The following is a 23,292-nucleotide window of genomic DNA, read 5'->3' on the forward strand; positions in this document are numbered from 1 at the left end:
TCGGGAGTGGAGGAAGGCTCGTTAGCGGCCTTCCGCAGCAGATGGTACAACCCTGCTTGCTGAGAGCCAAGAGCACATGAGGACTTCCTGGTGGAAATCGAAGCTCGCAGCACTCGTTGTGGATCAGGCCTCAAGAAAAAGGGGACCGTCAACCTCACCGTGACCGACAGGGGAGACACAGGTTGTCAAGGACTCCCTTTTCCTTGGACCCACCGTCCCTGTCCACGGAACCAGCCATCAGGAGAGCGGACCTCAGCCACGCCGGGTCAGTCTGCCCCAAGAGACTTGTTTGAAGTGTTCAAAAGGCAAGATGTGCCCCTGTGTGTGCCCAGCCCAACCGTGGCTTTTTCAGGCACCTCGTGTTCACGTGAAACCTGGGCAGAGGACAGGAAGGTGGCAGAAAGGCGGGCTCCTTGGGACGGTGGTGCCAGCGAAGAACCCGGGGCGTGCTGAGTCAGCGGTACCAAAAGAAGTCCAGCCAGACCTCCCAGGAAATCACCATGGGAGGCTTTGCCTGACATCCTTTGGACACGGTGCGGCGAGGGCCCAGTCCCTGAAGAAGGACATTGTGCTTGGGAAAGGTCAGCGAACAAGAGGAAGGCCCTCCAGGAGACTCGGCAGACACTGGCCGCAGTGGGGGTCCCACATCGAGATGAGGCTGTGTGGATGGTGCGGGACGGGAGGACTTTTGCTCTGTTGCAGGTGGGGGGCAGGGGGGTGTTCTCTGAATCAGTCAACTTCACAGCCCCCAACAGGGATTAGAAGCTGCAAAAAAAGGATTTCTGTGGGTCAAAGCCACCCACTGCAGCACTTGTCTAAGACAGCAGTTCTCAACTTGTGGGTCACAACCCCTTTCACAGGGGTCTCCCAGTTCATAATAGTAGCAAGACGACAGTTACGAAGTAGCAACGAAGAGAGTGTTATGGTTGGGGGTCACCACCACATGAGGGACTGTATTAAAGGGTTGCAGCATGAGGAAGGTTGAGAACCCTGCTCTAAGAGCAGCTCTTGGGAGCTGGGGAACCCCTGAAACCGCCGAGCGGGGGAGCCCCGGGCTCTGCTCATGGCTGGGGTTTCCACAGCAGCCTGGCTTCTTCAGCTGCCCCTCATGCGAGAGTCGGTCTGTCCGTGCCCCACCCTGGTCTTTCCCAGTGCAGGACCCTAAAGTCGTCCCCCATGGGCCACAGAGCGCCCCTTCATTTGAAAATCTGGCTTCCTGTTCGTTCTTCTGGGAGCATCCCCACCGGTCTCTGCTGGTGGTTCTCCGGCCCGCCACCATGGGGCCTCTGTGCCCACCCCTGGGGAGACTGCCAGCCCTTGGATTTCCTTCTCTAAAGTTTCCCCACGTGACGTCACGTCCGGCTCTACAGGGGGCACTCACATACTGGCCTCCCTTCTCTGAACCTGCCCGGTGTGTTCTGGTCAGTCCTGTGCAGGAGGCTGGGTTACCTGAAGAGGAGGGTGGCATCAGGAGTGGAAGGAGGCTCACAGCCTTGGACAGCACCCCCTGCTGGGACAGACACACACAGAGACACACACACTCCGTGTCCCTGGTCAGTTTTTGGTTCACGTCCCTTGCACCTTCTTTTCCTTGCTTCCACCTTTTCTTGAGTGGCTGCCCAGCTGCTCATATTTTAGGAGGGAGGGGCAGCCCCAGATGGAGGGGAGGCTTCCGTGTGCAGAGCCAAGCGGGGAGGGGGGCACACAGGAATCGGAAGGTGTGGCAAGCGCTCCTGCTTGCAGACCCCCAGAAGCTGCAGGAGGAGAGCAGCCCGGTGGTCTGGGCACCAGCACAGAGCTTCTAGTGTGTGGCGGCACCGCCCGCACAGCCTTGGGAGAGGATCTGGCTCCTGTGCTGCACAGACCCCAGGTAGACTGGAGAGGGACAGGCCCCGGGGGAGACCAACCCATCAAGTGGGGCAGTGGCAGACGGTAGACCCACAAGTTTTCTCTCTGGTCAGCAGATGAACCCCCCAGCCCTGCATGCTGTGGGAGGGGCCGTGCCCAACACCTGGTGTTACATTAGGTGGTCCTAGTGGCAGTCAGCCTGATCCTGCTGGCTGTAGGCTGTGCCCAGTGGAGCGCCAGCCCAGCTGAGGCCGGTGGGCTCCATGCACATGGGAGAGCCACACAGTGGAACATTCTGGGAGGCCCGACTCAGAGAAATGGGGGGCGGATCGTCTCTCAGAGACAAATAGCAGCCATCCGGTGTGTGTGTGTTGTATGTGCGGTATGTGTGATGTGTGTGCATATGGTGTGCTTGTGATGCCCATGTGTGTGTTTAGTGCCGTGTATGTGGGGTATAAAGGAGCTCTGGTAATTAGTGGTTAAGTGTTTCGCTGATAACCGCAAAGTCAGCAGTTTGAAACCACCAGCCACTTCGTGGGAGAAGAGGAGACTGTCTGCCCCATAAAGAGTGACCGTCTCGGAAACCCACAGGGGCAGTGTCACTCTGTCCTGGAAGGTCACCAGCAGTCGGAATCAACTTGATAGCAGTATGAGTGGGTTTTTGTGCCCAGTTTATTTTTTGGTTTAGTGGTCAGTGAGGTGTTCCTGTGGTCAGGGGAGTATCCCTGAGGTCAGTGGAGTGCCCCTGTGGCCAGTGGGGTGTCCCTGTGGTTAATGGGGGCATCCCTGAGGTCAGTGGGACATCCTGTGGTCAGGGTGCAGCCCTGTGGTGCTGACAGAAGCTCTTTGAGAGAGGGGAGGGTACTGTCCAGTCAGGTGGCTCAGAAGAAAGGCCTGGTGACTGGCTGACCGGGTTGTGAAAATGGCCCATGGAGACCCTCTGGACACTGAGTCAGAGCAGCACCCTGGCACTGGCACAGGTACGGGGTCCAGCCCTCACTGCAGGTTTAGAGTTAGTCCCGGCGGCATAGATATTGGGCAGGGGGCACTCCAGGGACAGCAGCAGGAGGCTGCTCCCGAGGTTGTGCTGGTTGGTACCTGGGCATGGGGGCAGCCACACTGCAGTGAGCAAGCGTTTCTTCGGAGAGAGGCGAGTGGCAGTGGCGAGCCTGGTCTGCCCTGGCGTCTCTGCTGCGACTCTTCAGGAAGCCAGCTCTGCCCATCCCATGCGTGTTCTTCCAGGCCCACCGTTCCCATGCGTGTTGTCCAGGGCCAGCCACACTCTGCTTCTCTGCCGACACCTGCCTTGAGACCATTTCCAGGGGCTGGAAGAGCGGGAGAGCCTCCCGCAGAGCCTGGGGCGAGTCTGCACTGCGATACTGATCCAGTCTCCAGACTGTGGGACATGCCTTTCAGTTCTCGGAAGAACTGAAACACACGTTGTGTGTTAGGTTCTGCGGCCCGAGGGGACTGTGAGCCCAGAGACGCTTCCTGCTCCCCAATGGCTGCTGCTGGTAGCTTCCTCGCCGCCTGGTCCCCCTTTTGCGCAGGGAAGGGCTGGGAGGTCTCAGGATCTACTTAGAGCAAGCACCACCAGGTCCCCAGGTGGATGGCGTCTGTGGATAATTATTACTGAGTGAGAAGTTTTAAACCCACAACACAGCGCCACGCCCCCAACCACCGCGCCTTGCTTTGGAACCAGAAACCATAAACCATAAACTCATCCCTTGGCCTGGTGGTGTAGTGGTTTCATGTTGGGCTGCGATCTTCAGGGTTGGCGGTTTGAAACCACCAGCAGCTCCGAGGGAGAAAGACCAGGCTTTCTACTCCTGGAAACAGTTACAGTCTCAGAGACCCACAGGGGTGGATAAGATCAGTGCTGATTCGATGGCAGTGGGTCTGGTTGGTCTGTTGGTTGGTGAGGCAGCATCAGAGAGCCCCATGAGCAGAGCAGCCCGGGGCTGTGGTGCCTGGTGAACCAGCCGTTTCTGCAGGGCCTTCCCGAGAGCCACCGCAGCCTAGGCATTGGCTCACGGCAGCCTGATGTCAGTGAGCCCAGCATTTCAGACATCTTAAATATTGAACTCATTGCCACACACAGCATACAGTCAAATCAACTCAGGGCGACCCAGTGGGGCAGTGGCCCCCAGCTCTAGGAGTCACGCGAGTCAGAATCAGCTCAGCTGTGTGGGCTTGCTGTTTTAAGTCTAGACCACGTTGTGGAATGAAAATAAATCCAATTGTGGGGAAGAGCCATAACTTCTGCAGGAGCCTTGGTCAATCAAGGGGCTCTGTGCAGTCAGAGGGCTAGGCCTCTCGGGGTCTACACCCCCACCCCTCTCACACCTCAGGCCACAAGGCACGGAGGACTTTTACCGAAGGAAGCAGTGCTCACTAACTCATGGGGACTTGCCAAGTGTCCGGGCCTCTGGAAAACCACATGGTCAAGTGTTCTCCACCGTTCCTGTTTGTTTCCCCGCCTGGCACCATCTGACTGCTCGCTCCCAGTCCTTGGGGTCTCTGGGTTGCCCCCTTCTGTTGGGTGGAGGTCGATGCTGATAGGAGGCAGTGTAGGTGTGCAGTGCTGGCCTGGCAACAAACCAGGCACTAGCCTTTGGAGCCCTGGAGGTGCAGTGGGTTCCCTGCAAGGCCAGCAGTTCGAAGCCATCATTGCTCCCAGGGAGAAAGACAAGCAGTCTACTCATCAAGAGTCACAGTCTCAGGACCCCCAGGGGCAGCTCTCCGCCGTGGTACAGGGCCACTGTGAGTTGGCATCAACTCGAGGGCAGGGAGTTTATGTTATAGTTGAGCTGTGGTCCCTGGTGGTATGGGCTGGGGGGTGGGGCAGGCATGACTCTTCTTCCACCTGGACGGCTGCAGCTGCCTGGGCCCCGTTTCTTCCAGAGCCCTTCTTTTCCCCCTTGTGACCTGTGGGGGGCCTTGCTGTGAGCACACTCAGTCTCTTTCTGGAGAACCCCACACTCTGGTCTCCCTCTATCCTTATGCAGTGTCTCAGCATCTTCATGACAAAGCTCTCCTGCAAGCCCGGGAGGCTGGCCCTTCCCCTCCTCCACTGCTATTTTGGACCCTTGGTGCTTCCATGGGAAGTTTTGAAATCAAGGGCTGACTTTCCCAAGCACTTCTGTGAGGTGGGGGTGGGGGAGGTGATGACGCTGAATCCACCCATCAGCCTTGTGGGTCTGACGCTTCACCCTGGGACACCCATTTTCTGAGACCTTCAGGCTCACTCAGCTGTAGCCCCGCTGGCACAGTGGGGCAAGGGCTGCTCTGCTAACTGCAAAGTCAGCAAGTTCAAAACCACCAGCTGCTCTGTGGGGGAAAGATGGGGCTCTCTGCTCCCGTACAGATTTAGTCAGAAACCCACAGGCACGGGTTCTCCCTTGTGCTAAGGGCCGCTGTGGGTTAGAACCCACTGGTTGGCAGTGAGCGAGGGTGAGCAAGAGTGTGAGAGACGTGAGCTTTTTTGTAGTTTTCTGTGTGAAGTTCTAAGAAACCTTCCGGCAGACTTATTCCTAAGCATTTGCTGGCATTGGGAACGCGAGTAAGTGGTCTCTGTTGTTTTCAGACTGCTTTTGCACATGTTTGTTGTGGGCCTGCAGAGAGGACTGGCGCCCTTCTCTTGTCCTTGCTCTCAGGGAGGGAGAGGCACAGGCTCCCCTCTCTCGGGGAGGTGGGCAGCGCGCCCTGCACGGTGGGTGGAGGACATCAGCCACGTGCCTTTGCACTGCTCTTGAATCTGCTTGAGTTTCATTAACACCCTGTCAGCCCATCCCGCCCCACTCCTGCACCATGCCCACAGGAGGGCCACCTCGGGGACCCGGCCCAGACTCCAAACCCCGACCATCCTTGCCTTTGGCAGGGCTTCTCAGGAACCGTCCTCTTCAGGGGCTCCCCCTCCCCCCGGACCATTACTCCTTGGCAGGGAAGCTTTCTGGCCCCTCCTGGGAAATTGGGTCAAGGCAGCCTATGGCAGCGGGAAGAACCAAGGCTGGAAGTCGGGGTCTGCTGAAGGGACATTTGCGCTCGCGCACACACATGTCCCGAGTGGTGCAGGTGGGTGCCGTGGCCAAGCCTGCAGCAGGACACCCGCATCTGTACATCAGTTCAAACTCCGTGCCGGGGACACCTCACCAGCAGGGTCGGGCATTCCTCCCGACTGTGGGCAGGAACAGGGTTTCTGAGTGAACATCCCTCCCCCCAGGCTGATGTCACCCTGCCAGCAGGTGCTGCTGGACTCGGTGTCCAGGCTGACCACAGAGGCTGTCCTTACCCATGCTGATGCGCTCCAGCCCCGAGAGGAAAAGAGGTGGCGCCAAGGTCAACGGTGCCACCTGGCCTGGCAGTCCAGGGACCAGATAGAGGCCAGGCCCGCCTTTTCTCAGCCTTGGTACATGGTGGTCATTCTCACGGATCTTACGCTGCGAAGCAGAGAGGCCGACCCAGGGGTTATTGCAAAGGCAGCCGCTGTGAGTGCTGGGCGCTGCTGGGGGCCTGACCGTGACAAGTGACCGGTGACTCCCGTCTCCCAGCTGTCCTTGGGTTTGTCTGCTCCCTCCTGCCCCCTGTTCTGGAAGCACAACTTCAGTCTTCCTTCCTTGAGGAATGCCCCCCTTTCCTGCTGGATCCAGAGACTGTCCGTCAGGGTGTGGTGCCTTCCCCAGCCCAAGGGTGGGACTCAACTCAGACACTCCGTGCAGTTAGGGTGAAACCCGGTGACACGTCCTGCACCATCTACCTTCCCCGAGCCTGTCTGCCTGGGAGGAGACCTCGAGTGTGGCCTGCCCCAGAGAACCCCCGAGGGAAAAAGCCGAGAGCCAGCCCTTCCTTCAAGCCCTGGTGGCACACTGGGCCGCTAACCACAGGCCTGCGGTTCGAACCCACTGCCCTCTCTGCAGAAGAAAAGGGAGGCTCTCTACCCCTATAGAGAGACCAAGTCAACAGGAGCAGCTCTGCTCTGTCCTGTGGGGTCGTAGGTGTTGGCTGTTCTTCTGATTGTTCAGACATCTTTGTGTTGGCTTCCCCTGCGCTCAGAGGAAAGGGGTGTATTTGGGGCCTTATTCTGGCTGTTCATTTGCTGTCTCCTCTCTCATGGTGAAACCAGACGCTACTGGTTTCAGACGGAGTTTCTAATGCATAAGGGGTGTTGGTGGCCTCGTAGGTCCCTGCAGGACTGCTCACACAGGGTCAGCGGTTCAAAGCCAGCAGCTGGGCTGTAGGAGGAGCTAGACTGCCTGCTCCTGCAGACTTACAGCCTGTAAGCGGCAGTGCTGACCGGCCACAGGGTCGCTGTGAGTTGGCAGCTGACTTGATGGCCCTGGGTGTAGGTTTTTGTTGTTGTTGGATTTGCTTTACATTCTCATATATACGAGGGGGTAACCCCCCCACCAAAAAATGAAACCCTGAATTTTTTTCCCCAAAGCTATGTATTTAATCTTTTTTTTAACAAAACAAACTTATCACCTGAAAAATACTCTCCGTGACACATTTGTCACATCTGTGGTTCCATTTTTGAAATGCTTTCCAAGCTCATCTGTCTGGATGGCTGACAGCACCTCCCTCTTCTTTTTCTTTACCTCATCTACGTCCTCAGACCATGTCCTTTCATGTCCCTCTGCATTCGAGGAAACAAAAAGTCACACACGGACCGAGGATGCGTGAGCCAGGTAGGTGGGGCAAGAGATGCATGCTGTTTTCCCCCCAATTAGAGCCATGTGTGATGGCTGCGTGAGCAGGTGTGCTGTCGTGGTGGTAAAACCAGTCCCCCGTCTGCCACAAATTAGGCCTTTTTTGTCACACATTGCAGTCTTTCAATCAAAATCTTAATTAACACTCCGACCTGGTAGAACAACCTCCACGTGCACTACCCCCCCACCCCCCCATCAAAAAAAATGAGCATCGTCTCGATCTTTGATTTCACATGACAGCCTTTTGTGGCGAGGACCTGATGGCGTCTTCCCCTGGCTGCGTTGATGTTTGGGTTCAGCACTGTTAGAACAGCACCATGCCTCGGCACCAGGATTAACTTTGGAGAAGAGTCTGGATCGCCTCAGAAATGCTCTTTTTTTAAAAAAATCTTTGAATAAGCCTTTTATTTTTTTTCAACATTTTATTAGGGGCTCATACAACTCTTATCACAGTCCATACATATACATACATCAATTGTATAAAGCACATCTGTACATTCTTTGCCCTAATCATTTTCTTTTTTTTTTAAACAATTTATTAGGGACTCATACAACTCTTATCACAATCCATACATATACATACATCAGTTGTATAAAGCACATCCATACATTCTCTGCCCCAATCATTCTCAAAGCATTTGCTCTCCACTTAAGCCCTTTGCATCAGGTCCTCTTTTTTTCCCCTCCCTCCCCGCTCCCCCCTCCCTCATGTGCCCTTGGTAATTTATACATCGTTATTTTGTCATATCTTGCCCTATCCGGAGTCTCCCTTCCCCCCCTTCTCTGCCGTCCCTCTCCCAGGGAGAAGGTCACATGTGGATCCTTGTAATCAGTTCCCCCTTTCCAACCCACTCACCCTCCACTCTCCCAGCATCGCCCCTCACACCCTTGGTCCTGAAGGTATCATCCACCCTGGATTCCCTGTGCCTCCAGCCCTCATATGTACCAGTGTACAACCTCTGCCCTATCCAGCCCTGCAAGGTAGAATTCGGATCATGGTAGTTGTGGGGAGGAAGCATACAGAATCTGGGGGAAAGCTGTGTTCTTCATCGGTACTACCTCGCACCCTAATTAACCCATCTCCTCTCCTAAACCCCTCTATGAGGGGATCTCCATTGGCCGACACTTGGGCCTTGGGTCTCCACTCTGCACTTCCCCCTTCATTCAGTGTGGTGTGTGTGTGTATATATATATATATATATATACACACATATGTATACATATACACACATATATCTTTTTTTTTTTTTTTTGCATGATGCCTTATACCTGGTCCCTTTGGCACCTCGTGATCGCACTGGCCGGTGTGCTTCTTCCATGTGGGCTTTTATGCTTCTGAGCTAGATGGCCGCTTGTTCACCTTCAAGCCTTTAAGACCCAGACACTCTCTTTTGATAGCCGGGCACCATCACCTTTCTTCACCACATTTGCTTATGCACCCATTTGTCTTCAGCGATCCTATCATGGAGGTGTGCAGTCAATGATATGATTTTTTGTTCTTTGATGCCTGATAACTGATCCCTTCGGGATCACTCAATCACACAGGCTGGTGTGTTCTTCCATGTGGGCTTTGTTGCTTCTGAGCTAGATGGCCGCTTGTTTATCTTCAAGCCTTTAAGACCCCAGTCACTATCTCTTTTGATAGCTGGGCACCATCAGCTTTCTTCACCACATTTACTTTTTCACCTACTTTGGCTCCAGCAGTTGTGTCGGGAGAGTGAGCATCATAGAGTTCCAATTTAATAAAAGAAAGTATTCATGCATTGAGGGAATGTTTGAGTAGAGGCCCAAGGTCCTTCCGCCACCTTAATACTTAACCTATAAATATAGACACATAGATCTATTTCCCCATCCTCATATGTATATTTGCATGTACATGTCTTTGTCTAGACCTCCATAAATGCCCTTTGATTCCTAGCTCTTTCCTCCATCTCCTTTGACTTTCCCCCTGCCGTACTACCATGCTTTGTCACCACCTGGGCTAGAGTATACCTCTTCTCTGCGCAACCTTACCCTTGATCATTCCCCACCAGGCCTGCCACTCCCCCCTCTCTACCATTTTGGGTCCCATGTTGTTCCCTTGTCCTGTGTTTGTTGATACCACTTCCTTACCCCCGTAACCCCCACCCTAAGTCCCCCCGGAACTGTCGGTCCTGTTGTTTTTCCTCCAGATAGTTCATCCAGCCTGTCCTATTCAGACAGACCTGTGGAGACACTAACATGCACGAAAACAAGACAGAGGAAAACAAAACAACAGTATACAACCAGACAACAAAACAACAACAACAAATCACTGGCAAAGAACAAAACAAAACACTTCACAAGAGAAAAGCTTATAGTTAGTTCAGGGATCGTTTGCTCTTACAAAATTCTTTTCCTGGTCAGACAGAACCCAAGGGACAACTTCCGCAGGGACCCTTCTCATTCCCAAACTGTTAAAATTCACTGACCCGCGCTCCAAGATCGTCCAGTTAACGTCCCCATCTCTCCAGTGGTCTGTCGTCTGTTTGCGAGTACAAGTGCACACATTCTGTCAACATTCCTGTCCGTTTGGGAAGTTGGTAGATGTCCAGAACTAGGTCGGTCATCAATCGACGTTTCACCTTTTTTGAAACGAGGAAACTACCGGTACACTTGAGTTTTTCCACAGCGCTGTCCTTGGAAGCTGTGTTCAACATCGCAGCAGTTTCGCTGGCATTTTTCCAGAGCAGGAAACAAAATTTCACCGACGCACACTGTTCTCTAAAATTGGCCACCAAAACAATGAGGTTTGAGCAAAACTACTTGTATGTAAAAATGCACTGTGAGCAGAGAGAACCTTCCCAGGTGACACCACTGGGTGCACTGACTCAGAGTGAGCTGCTCAATGCTCACCGTGTGTGTGTGTGTGTGTGGGGGAGGGGATGTGTCCTATGAAAGCTCCGCCCAGTGGAGCTTTATCCCAGTGGTTTTTTTTGGGGGGGGTTACCCCCTCATATGAGTACATTTTGGGTTACATATTGGGCTGCTAACCACACAGTCAAGAGTTCGGAACCACCAGCCACTCCATGGGAGAGAGGCAGGTCTGGCCACCCCCGAAAAGACTGACCATCCCAGAACCCCCCAGGGCCAGTTGTGCCCTGTCCTAGAAGGTCACTTGCTTTGGAATTGGCTCTGTGGCAGTGAGTTTGGTTTTTTGACACGGGTCAGTGGCCACGACGTGCTGGCACCGACTTGGTGGGGTGTGTGTGCTGCAGTGCGCCACACTTCCTCTGTTACACATCCCACGTGTTGTGTTTCCTATCCCTCCGCTTCAGAAACACCTCCCACTTTCTCTCGATGCCTCTGGCGGCCCGACGTCCATTATTTAACTTCTGGATGTTTGGCAGCTTCCCAGATGGATGTCTAATTGGATTTCAATGTAGCCAGAGGACACCTTTGTATGGTTTGAAGCCTTTTACCTTTGTGAGGCTGGTTTATGGCTCAGGAGGTAGTCTGTCTTGTCAGCTGTGCCGTGTGCATGTAGGAAGAACACGTGTTCTGTTTTTGTGGATGGGATGTTCTCGAAACGTCACTTGGGTCAAGCTGGGCAGCGTGCTGTTCCGGTCTGCTCCACCCTCAGTGGCCCTCTGTTCTCTGGCAGTTCCTGAGAGAGAGATGTCAGAGGCTGAAACTGTACATGTGTCTGCTTCCTCCTCCCTTTCCATGTTTCCTTTATGTTTGAAGCTCCACTGTTGGGGACACGTGTGTTTAGAATTCGGATGTCCTCTTGATGAGCTGGCCCCCTCGTCATTTCAAAATGGCCTATATCACTCAGGGATCTCCCGTGCTACCAAGTTTTCTTTTTCTGATCGGAACGTAACCAATACAGCTTTCTTTTGGTGAGTGTTTGCATGATGGTATCTGCTCTTCCCCCAGCCATCTGGTTTTGAGTGCTGTTTCCATGTTTAGAGTGATTTCCCTGGCCGCAGCACACGGCTGGGTCCTGCACTTAGAGCCACGCCGAGAGCCTCTGCCTGATAATTTGGGGTAGGCGGGGTTTTCAGGGAGCTTCCAGCTTCATAGCTGTTTCCGCCATCGCGTCCTGTCTTGTATTTCTCCTCATTTCCTACCTTCCACGCGCCTTATACCACTCCACGTCCCTGGGCCCCTCTGAGACAGGGGTTGTCAGGAGTCACAATCGACTTGATGCCGCCTGTTTTGGCATGTTTGTGGGTTTGGTTGTTTTTGCCTTTGTGCCATTTTTGTCAAACGTTTCAGTAGTATATGTTAAACTTCCCCAAACGTTACTACTTCGTTTCTTCATTCAGTCAGCTCTCCTTTAAATGCATCTAAGATAAGGGATGCATTTTTCTGTTGCACTCCCCCCTCCCGCTGTGATCTTACCCTCTGTGTAAGTTTCTCTGTCTACCTGGCGGTGTTCTGCTGCATGAAGTACTCTGTGCACAGTTTGTGCCGGAGGGGTGGGGGTTTCCGAGTCATGTCAGCGTTTGTAGATCTGTAAACACGTGCACCCCACCTTTGCTTTGGAGTGCTATGTCCACTAGGAGTAGAATTCCCTCCCTGCCCTCTCGCAGCCGTCCTGCCCCAGCCTGTCCCATTCTTCAAAATCCCGTAGGAGGCTGCTCCATCATCGTCTGATGAGCATTCCCTCCACTGAAACATTTGCTGCTGTTCTTGTCTTTGTCCTTCTCTGTTGGCTTTTTTCTTTGAGTTTTGTTTTTTTAAACAATATTTACTAAAATTTATTCCTGCCTCCCTACTGTATTGCTTATCTGTCGATGCTCTTCCAAAGCCATTGGGACTATTCGTTTTACTTTTAATACAGCGGATTTACAAAGAATGATGGTTCTTGGACTTTAGAAGGCATCAAAATTACCTGGGCAGCTTGTTAAAATACAGAATACTGGGCTCCACTCCAGAATTTGAGACTTAACAGCTCTGGAATGGGGTCTGAGAACTTACTCTTCCAACATGCGCACAGGGGACTCTAAGGCTGTGATCCACAGAGCCTGATGCAGGGGTGCCAAGCCTATTGCAGGGTGCAGACAGCGTGGTGCAGTGGTACAGAAAGTGTGATTCGGGTACAGAGAGCATGGTTCAGGGGTGCAGAGAGCATGGTGCAGGGGTGCAGAGAGTGTGATACAGGGGTGTAGGGAGCATGGTGCAGGGGTATGGAGAGCATGGTGCAGGGGTGTAGAGAGAGTGCTTGCTGCAGGGGTGCAGGGAGCCTGGTGCAGGGGTGCAGGAAGCGTGGTGCAGGGGTGAGAGAGCGTGGTGCTGTGGTTCAGAGAGCGTGGTGCAGGGTGCAGAGAGCATGATACGGGGATGGAGAGATTTTTGAGCTGCCGGGCTGTGTGTCCTCCATGAGTTTTGTGTCTGGGGTTTGTTGAGCTCATACTTGGGTCTTTGGGCTTAGAGTTTTCATCAATTTTGGAGAATTCTAAGCATCGTGATCGGGTGACTTCTGCCTCTTCCCTACCTGGCTGCAGGGATGGTCTTTGGGTGCCCTCTGCGGAGACTGTGGAGCTCACAGAGTTCGCAGACCTGTGCTGTCCCACCGCCAAGATCCACAAGCCTCTGACATCCTGTTCTGCTTTTCAGCCGCTTCACGGCAGGGAATAAAACTGCTCCCTGTTTTATTTTGCTCTTGGGCCAAAAGCAGAAGTCCAGTGTCCTCAGGGGAAACTTTAATGATCAGACCTTAATTATAAGCTTTGGGTGCAGCATGCATAGCAGTAATGCAGCCAACATTTGAATTCTTAGGCTGGCCAGCACTGACCGAGGGTGGCCAGGGGCCGAGCTGCCCCATAGTGGCCCATGTCCCAGTGGGTCCTCACCATCATTCCATCATTCATGCCGGGCTGAGGCCATTCTTGCGCCATATGTCTGTCATCTTTTGGAGGGCCTTCCTCTGTGTCGCTGCCCCGCCACCTTACCAAGCATGAGGTCCTTCTCCAGGGACTGGTTTCCCTGACAGCACGTCTGAAGCATGGGAGACGAAATCTTACCAACCTTGCTTCTAAGGCACGTTCTGACCGGACTTCTGAGACAGAATCGTCCTTCTTCTGTCCATCCGAGGTGCTTTCAGTGTTTCTCACTTCCCCTGTGTTAGCCAGTCTCATCCTTAACACAGCCTGTGTTATCAGTGCCCCATGTATGAGGAGTGAGTGAGTGAGTGTGTGTGTGTGCGTGTGCGCACGCGTGTGCTCAGGGTCATAGTCATATGAGCTGGTGAGCCTGTGAGACATCACACCCTCAGTCACAACGAAAGCCCAGACCGTCACCAGCCAACAGTTTGTGAGTGTTCCTGACAAGACTCGGGCTTGGCTGCCCGGCCTCTTGTGGATGTGATCTGCATGAGGCCAGGGCAGTGGGCGCATGCTGCCTTCAGCCCCTTGTCCCCCAGCCCCCCTCCCCAACCCTCTGTGACTTACAACTTCATCGTTTGAACCAACCAGGAAGGCCAGTGACTGTCCCTTGCTGCCTGGCCCTGCTCCTCAGAGCCCAGCCACCCTGGGCTGACACCAGGACCAGGCCTTGCCGTGTTTGACCGACACTTGGCCCTGCCCCAGGGCATGCTTGCCTGGCATGGGTCAGCCACACGCTACCAGAAGGCCGATGGAGACCCACTTCATGTGAACATGGCCCTGGGCCCGCAGGTGTCTCCGCTGTCTCCACGCGTTCCAGCTCCAGGGCATGAGCCCCGAGAACTGGGCGTAGCCAAGCGCATGGCCGGGGCAGGAGGCAGCCGTGTCCACAGCATGCCCTTGCCCTCACCCTCACCGAGGCCCCCTTTCCGTCAGCGGGTCTTTCCTGCCCTTCACCAATGAGCGAGCGCAGAGTACTCTGTCTCCTCCCGCTCACCTGGCGATTGCCGCTTTCTTAAAAGGCAGAACGCTGCACTCGCTGACCTTTCAAACATGGCTTCTTCTTTTCAGAAACATGGCTTCTTCTTTTCAGAAACAAAGCCCATGCTCTCACAGTTGATCCAAGGGTCCTGGTTGTAAACCTGCGTAGTTCTGGGCGCCTGTATGCTCCGAGCCGGCCTCCTTCGCCTCGCTTACACCAGGTGGGGCAGTGAGCGGTTCAGAGCTCACCGTGAGCGCCCCAGAACATGTGCTTCAGGTGGGAAACTGAGTCTGTCCATGGCCCGAGGGGGAGACACAGACCTGCCACACTGGCCCTTCGGCACCTGGCCTGGGCTCACCAGTCTGCAAGAGCAGCAGCTCAGATGCCTGCGAATGCACACCCAGTGCACACCCCTTTTGCAAACCCCAGGCGGTTCTGGGTCAGAGGGCACCACGAGGGGAGCATGGTGGAATGAGCTGGGCACAGAGATGAGTGATAGCAAGGGGCTCGCAGCATCGTCCACCCCCATGTGGAACGCTGAAGACTCAAGCTGATGTGGATGACAGCTATGCCCATGGTTGGGCATCGCTCGAGAGGACCTTGGGTAGGCTGGTAAACGCCCAGGGGTGACGGAGTGATTCCAGCAAAGCACTACAGGGATCCCCGGAGAGGCCGGAGCAACAGGAGAATGGGGGAGAAAGGAAAACAGAGGATGACATTCAGGGCAGACAGGAAAAGAGGATGAGATGTATGGAAAGGGTCATGAGTTTTGCAGAATGCAGCAGAACAGAGTATGCACCGACGCCTTCCTGGCACATCTAGGCTGTCAAGACGAAGACTACAATCTCTGTTCGTCCCAGCAGGAGACGGTGACCAGAAGGAGCAAGGCTGCCTACCATGGAGCCAGAGCTCAGCCAGACTGCTTGCAACCTAATACTTTTATACCCAGCCAAGATGTGTATGCACATGCATTTTGTGAGGGTTATGGAGCCATTGGAGGTTTGCAAGGACTTGCAAAATGTACCATCAACTTTCCCTTCAAGAAAATGGTGTTTTCTGGCTGAACCAGAGCTCATTGAAAACTTCCAGATGACCGAGCCACTGTTTTCTAAGAAGGGAACCAGCTGCAGCTCAGGGCTCATCAGAGGCGCTCACCGCAGGGTCGGGGGAAGTGTGTGTAATTGGAGACCACTCGGGCAGCCAGCCTCTAGGGGAAGGATCCTTTCCACACGCAATCAGCTGTGGCGATTTGATCATGCCTTTGTCATTAGGTCCTTGCATGTAGGTCCTGACTCACAGCGACGGCATGAGGACAGAGTGACGCACTGCCCAGCCCTGGCCTCAGACCCACTGTGGCCATCACCGTGTCTGTCCTCTGTCATTGAGGGTCTTCCTTTCCTTGGCCGACCATGATGTCCTGCTCCAGGACATCCAAATCATGTGAGACAAGGTCTCCCCTGTCCTCGCTTCTAAGGGGCATTCTGGTTGCATTTCCTCTAAGACAGACGTGTCCGTTCTTTGTTATATTAAATAGACATCACCTCTAAGCAGTAGGAAACAACAAACTGAGACTCCTGAGTGATTAATCAAGAATGGGATTCATCAACTGTCACAGGGAGGTGTGGCCAGAGAGGCCTCAGCAAGGACCTGACCAAGGTGTGGGTGTGGGTGTGGGAGTCTGAGAGGTAGGAGCTCGTGGGCTTGTCTCTGCAGGGACTTGGCTCCCAGTGGCTCTATTCATCCCTGTATGAGCCCAGTGATTTGGGAGTCTGTTGGCTGTGCCAGGGCAGTGCCCTGTGGCAGCAGGCTCCCCAGGCAAGCCACAGGACAGGTGTCTGAGGAGTGCCACTGGGAATGCCACTGTGGTTGCCAGGTCAGCAAAGGTCCCGAGGCTCACACCTGCATAGGCAGAGGTTTGGGCAAACGGCAAAGGCCATCTGTCAGCTTGAACGCACGCAGACACAGGGTTTGTCTCTAGATTGCGGCAGCATGGATGGGTTTAAATGCCTTCTCCTGGCGGGCTTTTGCTCCCGCAGCCAGACCAGGAGCTGAGAAAATGGTGATCTGGAGGAAAGTGGTGGTGGGCTACAACGAGAGGGAAAGTTAACATTGGATTCTGTGATCACACCTCTGTAAAGGAGGGGCGTCTGGGGTAGGGGCTGGGAGGGAGGAGGTGCACAGAGAGCCATTCCGGCAAGTGGGGTGGGGGGGTCCAGAGGATGGCTCTCTTAGTAGAACAGGTATGCGTTCTCACAGCAACATTGTATCTTATAACACACCTTAGTGGCAGTAGAACAGGACCCTGTCCCATCAAACAATATGCTTAAACACAGCAGGCTCAGAGCGGCTTCTTTAGCTGAGGGATCCCGGGCGGCACAGTGGTTCAGTGCTGGGCCACCAACCAAGACATGGGCAGTTGGCACAGCCGACCCTCGGAAGGAGGCTGCAGTTGTGGGTTTCTGTAAGCACCACAGCCTTGGGGACCCTCTGGGCGGCCTGGCTCAAGAGTCAGAGTGGGCTCGCTGGCAGTGATGGGGGTGGGGTGCTTGATTTTCCCTGTGGCTGGGGATGGCCTGCCAAAGCCTCTCCAAAGCCTCTGTAAAGTCAGGAATCGCGTGGAAGGGGCAGTGGTTGTGGTCCCTGAGCAGAGTTGTGGCCACCGTTTGGACCTCAAGGGACAGGTTGTGTTCTCTGGGGACAGTTGGGACAGTCATGACTGGAGGAGGCAGGTGCTGCCCTGATCTGGACATGGTATTGAGCCCGACATGGCATGGGGAGCACTGGCTGTCATGTGACGGGGAGCACTGGCAGGAGCCCTCAGGGCTGAGCTGTCGATGAGTCCCCCTGAGCTGACTCACCCACAGGGCTGCACTCAGGCTCTCACTGCAGCTCCTCAGGCACCCCTGCGCCCACCCAGGTCCACCCAGGGGCCATCAGAGACCCCAGGCCCACCCTAACACTTGCTTCCTTCTGCGCCCACCCAGGTGCTGCTTGCTGACCGGACGCGTCCTGATCTCCCTCTGCCCTTTGCACGCGCATGTGTGGCCCGGTGTCGGCGGCCCAGGAGCTGCTTCACTGCGTGTGTTGGTTGCCATTCTGAACCGTTCTGAGCAATGAACTCCCAAAGCCACCCAGGTAAGGAGGCCCCCGAGGTGGGGCCATAGGCCTGCAGCACGCGTGGAGTCAGGCTACTGGCCTCCTTGCCGGGGTTGTTGCCTGTCACTTTTGTGAGGAAACAGCTGGACACACCTCAAGTACCAGGCAGGACTGATGTGGAGGTTTCCTTGGGCCAGCAGAGCAGTGGCCTCTAGAGGCAGGGTGTGGCCTGGTCAACTGTGTGTGGCCGGGACAGTCAGTGGCATTTGCCGTGTCTTGGTGGATGTGTGATTGGGGTTGGGGTCTTGGTGTTCCTGGTTCTGGAGCTGTTGCCAAGAGGTTGGATTTGCCCACGTCTCTGCTGCACGGCTAGCAGAGAGCCCCTGGTGGCGCCATGGGTTAAGCCCCACCCCCCTACCAGGGTAGGACCCTGTGGAGTAGACACTCCCAGGCAAGAGACCCTTCCCCCCAGTCCAGAGTGGTAACCGCCTCCCCCAATGGATGAGATAAACTCCCCAAAATGAAGGTCCTGGGTGACACCCCAAGAACAGAGCCCCTCCTGGGAGGGCTGATCCCCAGAGGGGAGCCTTCCCAGAGCCCAGGCAGGACTCCCCTCCCCATGGAGGCTCCCTCTTTTTGAGCATGGCAGTGGCCTGGGTTGCAGGTGTGACAGGAAGAGGGGTGGCTGCCAGTGGCCTGGCCTCCTGCGGGCGGGCGGACCAGCAGAGTGTCCAGCAGGTTGCTACTCTCCCCTGGCCAGCGGCCCGCCGTGGCCCTGCTCATTCTGTGCTCGTCCCTGGTCCCACGTGTGCAGGGTCTTGACCTGCTTTTTAAAGACACATGCAGTCGCCGGCTTCCCGGGAAGTCACCGCCCCTCCTCCCATCAACACAGTGCAGGCTGCACCATGGACCCCAGGGCGTTGGGGTTCAGGGGTTGGTGCAGCTGCTGTTGTGAGATGCCAGGTCCTGGGAGACCCCACTGACACCAGCCACCCACACCCAAGCCCGAGGTTACTCCACCCCACTGAGAATGCAGCATTCTCTGAGGGGCTGTGAGCCCCTTCTGCTGAAACTGGCACTTCACCCTCAGGGTCTGCCCTGGGTCCCGGGCCTGAGAGGAAGGCAGGCTGCGAACAGCTGCCACCTGACTGTGATTCTGTGGCATTCTAGCATGTGACAGGACTGATCGCTGTGGACACTGGCTGGTGGCGGGGGCCCTCTCTGAGGGGCGTGCGTGTCTCCACGTGCAGGCCGAGAGGCGAGGGCCTGCCCTGTGTGGCGCCCACGCAGGCCTTCCTCCCACAGGTGTGTTCAGACCCGTCTCTCTGTCTGTGTGTCTGTCTCCAGCCCTGCTCATCCGTGGATGTGCCTCGCTGTGTGTGGGTCTCCCTGCACGAAGTGTGGTACCCACCAGTGTGCACACACTATCCTTGTTGGCAAAGCTCTCTGCCGGAGAGGGGCCAGGAGGTGGGTTTATGGGTCAGTGGGTATACATGTCTGCACACCATCGGGTGACCGTCAAATCTCGGGTTGCCTCCTCACCACGGCCACCAGGATGTGTGTCTTCTCTCCCCGGAGCCCCGCCTCTCAGGAGAGAGTGCGGCTCAGTTAGGCCACGTGGCGGGGGATTCTTGCCGGAAGTTACTGCACCTGAGGGGCCTCCAGCCTGGTGGTGCAGCAAAGTCTTGTGCATCCACCTGGGCATCTGGAGAGAAAATAAGTCATTCTTTCATTCTTCCGTCCTCTGGTCTCAAGGGGTCTGAATGCGTGGACACTGTGTTCATGGTCACTCTGTGGGTGACCTCGAGCTGCTCACTGCCGGTCAGCAGTTCGAAACCCTCAGCCCGAGGAGAAGACTTCTCACGCTCCCAAAGGTCTGCAGCCACAGGAGCCCTGGGGGCAGCTGTCCCGCCCAGCAGGGGGTGCTCTCTGTGAGTCAGAGGACCGCATGGCAGTGGGCTTTACTTTGGAAATGAAGGAAACGACGGAGCTCTGGCAGCAGCTTGGGCTGCAGAGCGCTGCTAACCACAAGGTGAGTGGTTCTAAACCACCAGCCGCTCCTTGGGACTGTCAAGAGTGGCAGTCTCCGCATCTCGCAGGGGCAGCTCTCCCCTGTCCTAGGGCCACTGCACGCTTGTCAGCCTCTACCCGATGGCAGCGAGTGAGCGGTGGGGGGTGGAGTTGGGTGACTAGGATCCATTCACTTCACTCCTCCGTGGTTGTGCGTGGCCTCCGGGAAAGAGGTGGAGTGTGTTCTGTCACCATTCTAGTTCCTCCATGTTCTGTGTATTTTCTTAGCCGTGTGGGGCTGACAGACAGTTGAGTGTTATTTTTTTTGTTTGTTTTCTTTTGTTTTTTCAATACCTGTCAATGAGTGCTGGTGCTCTGGGTGGTCTTTGGTTTGTTGATCCACATTGCAGTCCCGTCTCTGCCACTCCTTTCGGCCATGCTACCCCATGTCCAATTTGCCTGCAGGGCGTGCCTGCCTTCAGCGCTCTGGTCAGCACGCTCCTGTTTTCGTGAGACATCATGGGGCGCAGCTGTGGGACCCAGAGTGGACGCCACTCCCCATGAGTGGGGCATTTTACCGCTGATGTTTGTGGGGTCGCTGCTGGGCCTGGACTCATGCTGCTGCCTTGGTTCCCCGTGTGTGTGTGTGTGTGTGTGTGTGTGTGTGTGTGTCACTGCCCCCTGCCAGCCCTCAGTGGGCCAGTGCTGGTCTCCAGAGACCAGACAGAGCTGGCCTGGTGCTGGCGGGGGCAGGACTGCCTTCAGGCTGAGCCTCAAGCCCCAGTGCACATCTGCTGGTCACCTGGAGCCAGGGGAGCACGTCCACCTCGCTGCTCCCAGTTTGTCTGAGGTCTGCCCTGCACTGTCCTCAGTGCCTTCCCACGGTGCCCCCTGTAGCGTGGGCCTGCGTCAGCCTCCTGCTGCTCTGGCCCCTCACCCACTGCTGATGGAGCTGGGGCTCGGGGCCGCCGCCTGCAGGGTGGGCTCTTTCATTGGTTGTGTGTTGTGTGCCTCCGACAGGCCACCCCTCCAAGCGTCCGTCCTGGTGCCAATCTGCTCACGTGTGCCTGTGGAGGTCGAGGCTTTGGGCAGGCAGCCGCTGGGCTCCAGGTTTCTCACTGTGCTTGGGCGTCGCTACTCGGACCTCCTACCCCGACCCAGGGAGCCGCCTCGGGTCCTGCCTGGGCCTCCTGATCCCAGCTAGCCATTTGCTCGGCCTCCCTCCTCTGGCTGGTCTCCACGGTACCCCCTTCACCCCACAGTGGGAGCACCCGCTTGGAGTCCCCTCGGGGCTGAGCTGCACACGACGGTTTTACTGCCTGCCCCGCTGGACTTTGCCAAGCAGGCCGCTGCTCTGACGCAAACGCTGCCTCCCTGACCGATTTCTGGCTCCAAGGAGGGACTTTCGGGGAGAGGCGGGAGCAGTGGGCGGGGCCGGGCTCCACACAGCTGGCCGGGCAGCCCTGCTCCTGTAGCATGGCCCGCAGGGGCGGAGGAGAGTCACAGGGTAGAGCCCAGGGCCTGGGCTCCGTGGAGGGCACTGGTGCCCTTCCCTGTCCCCCGTGCTCCCTGATGGCATGGACTTTGCCTGGGGTCTAAGTGTGCCTGGGAGGGTGGCCACCTGGCACCCCAGCCACCCCCACCCCCCATCAGTCCTAGCCTCACTGCCCTGAGATGGATTTGAGGACAGACATTCCAGTCTTCGGGGTCATTTCTGGAAGTTTCTAGGACATGTCCGAGACTGGGTGCGTGTTGGTCTTGGCAGGGTGCTGGCCTGTGGGGCCATCAGATGGCCTGTCCCCCGGTAGCGTGGTGAGAAGCCAGCCAAGTGTCAGCTAAAAACAGAACAATTATTCTAGGGAAGCTGGCGGACATGGTGCCTCTCGTCGCCTCCAGGAGCCGTGTGGCCATGGGTGCCGCTGAGCCAGGCACCATGTGGCGGGGGCGTTTATGACGTGGGGGTGTGGCACAGACACTACGTGTGGCAGACATTGTGGGCTGTGTGTAGCTCAGGCTCCCTGTAGTAGGGCCCTGGTGTCGTGGGTGCGCTGTACGGAGGGAGTTGTGCAATGTAGACTCATTGTCCTTGTCTGATCCTACTTCTTCTGTACCCACCTGGAGGCAGGGGCAGGTGGGCAGGGGAGAGTCTGGGGTGCTGAATGGCATCAGGAGATTGGAAGAATTTCATCGCCGAGTGAGGCTGAAAACTCTCCAGGAGCAGCCCCTGCAGGTGCTGGCCGTACAGCCCCGTGACATAGGCCAGGACACTGCTTCGGTCCAGTTTGTTCTGACCCATGGTGACTCATGGGCTGCCCTGTGCCGGTCCGAATCTGCGTCCTCGGGCCACCTGTTTGGAGGTTGTACAATGACGTAACTCCCCTCCCCACCTCATGGGGATGTGAGCCGATGCGATCGTCCTCCAGTTGTGGTGTGAGGGTGGTGGGGGTTAGTTAGGCCGTTAATGAGGGTGGGTCTGGGTGAGGGTGGGGTGCATACTAGAAAGATGAGAGAAGAGAAGCCAGCAGAGAGAGAGACTGTGTCCTACTACCACCAAGAAAGACAAACTGGGTGCAGGGTACAACCTTTGGGCCCAGGGTCCCTGTGCTAGGCCCCTCCTAGACCCAGGGGAGACTGGTGCCAGAGTAGAAACTAAGAGAGCCTAAGAGCAGAAACTTGCCTCTGAGTCTGTGGAGCCGCTGGACCTCGTCCGAGATGCCTCGCGTGTGCATGTTCACCAGCAGTGTGCAGCTCAGCTCCTGTGTGAGGGCACCAGCGGGGGGGGGGGGGGAGCATTGTTGGCCAGGCACTTTCTCCTCACCAGGCCTGGCCCTGCCCAGGGACTGCAGGTGGCCTTCGGCCCAGGCCTGGGCCAGATGGGACTGGGGGTGTTACCAGTGAGTCATCTTAGGAAGGTGAGATTGAGAGTTCCTTATCTAGTGGTGGGCTTCCAGGTGGCGTCCCTCCCCCCTCCGTCTGTCCTTCCGTCCATCCACCCACAGGACAGAGCAGAGCTATCCCAGAGGGTCTCCACAGCAGCCACCTCTATGAAGCGCAGGGATCCTATCTGCCTATGACGTGTCCATCAGGTTAAAGCCACTGACCTTTTAGTGAGCCCCCCTCTGTGCCACCAAGGCACTTTTCCGTGTGTCCTCGCAAACCGCCAGCACCAAGGCGATTCCCACTCAGAGCGGCCGACGGAGCAGAGCGCAGCTGGCTCCATGGGGCCCCGAGACGAACTCTAATACAGCAGACAGCCTCCCTTGGGGTAGCTGGTGGTTTCAAACTGCTGACCTCGCAGTGCGCAGCCTGCCGCCTAACCCACAGTGCCACCAGGGCTCCTGGCTTTCAGGTGGTGGGACTTGCATTTTCAGCCCAAGCCCAGACTCCGTCACAGCTGAAGGGGGCTGATATTTGATGGATGGATGGAAGGACAGCCCTGGGCAGGAGAAGTGGTCACGCTTGGTCTTCCGGAGGTGTTTGGAGCGAGCGGCCTGTTGGGACCCCATAGGCACAGGACTGGGCACAGGCCCTGGACAGGGCAATCCAGGCAGGGCCCATACCTATGTGTCAGAGCGAGGCGTGTTTGTGGCGAGTCTCTCAGGGCCATTGTTTCTCGGCCCCTTGCTCTCCAGCGTGTGACCAGACTGTGTGCTATTCACACGGCCCTGCCTGATCAGCGTGCCCTTCCTGCCCAGTTGCCTGTCAAGGCAGTCCTAGCGGCTCGCCCCACTGAGAGCACCCCAACCCCCACCACCACTGGAGAGACCGGCGACATCGCTCCTGCATCAGTCGCCCGCCGGTG

At 56.1% G+C, this 23,292-nt stretch overlaps 1 protein-coding gene across 1 annotated transcript in view; it reads left to right on the top strand.

Annotated features, from left to right (window-relative positions):
• HDAC4 (histone deacetylase 4) overlaps nucleotides 1-23,292 on the top strand; it is a 135,888-nt gene that overhangs the window by 14,744 nt on the left and 97,852 nt on the right. The window contains exon 2 of the mRNA XM_075528828.1: nucleotides 17,369-17,519. Within this exon, the coding sequence (XP_075384943.1) occupies nucleotides 17,498-17,519 (22 nt within the window). The 5' untranslated portion in view covers nucleotides 17,369-17,497. The remainder of the gene's footprint in view (nucleotides 1-17,368; nucleotides 17,520-23,292) is intronic.

This window comes from Tenrec ecaudatus, chromosome 13 (genome assembly GCF_050624435.1).
Source record: "Tenrec ecaudatus isolate mTenEca1 chromosome 13, mTenEca1.hap1, whole genome shotgun sequence".
NCBI classification, from domain to species: Eukaryota; Metazoa; Chordata; class Mammalia; order Afrosoricida; family Tenrecidae; genus Tenrec; species Tenrec ecaudatus.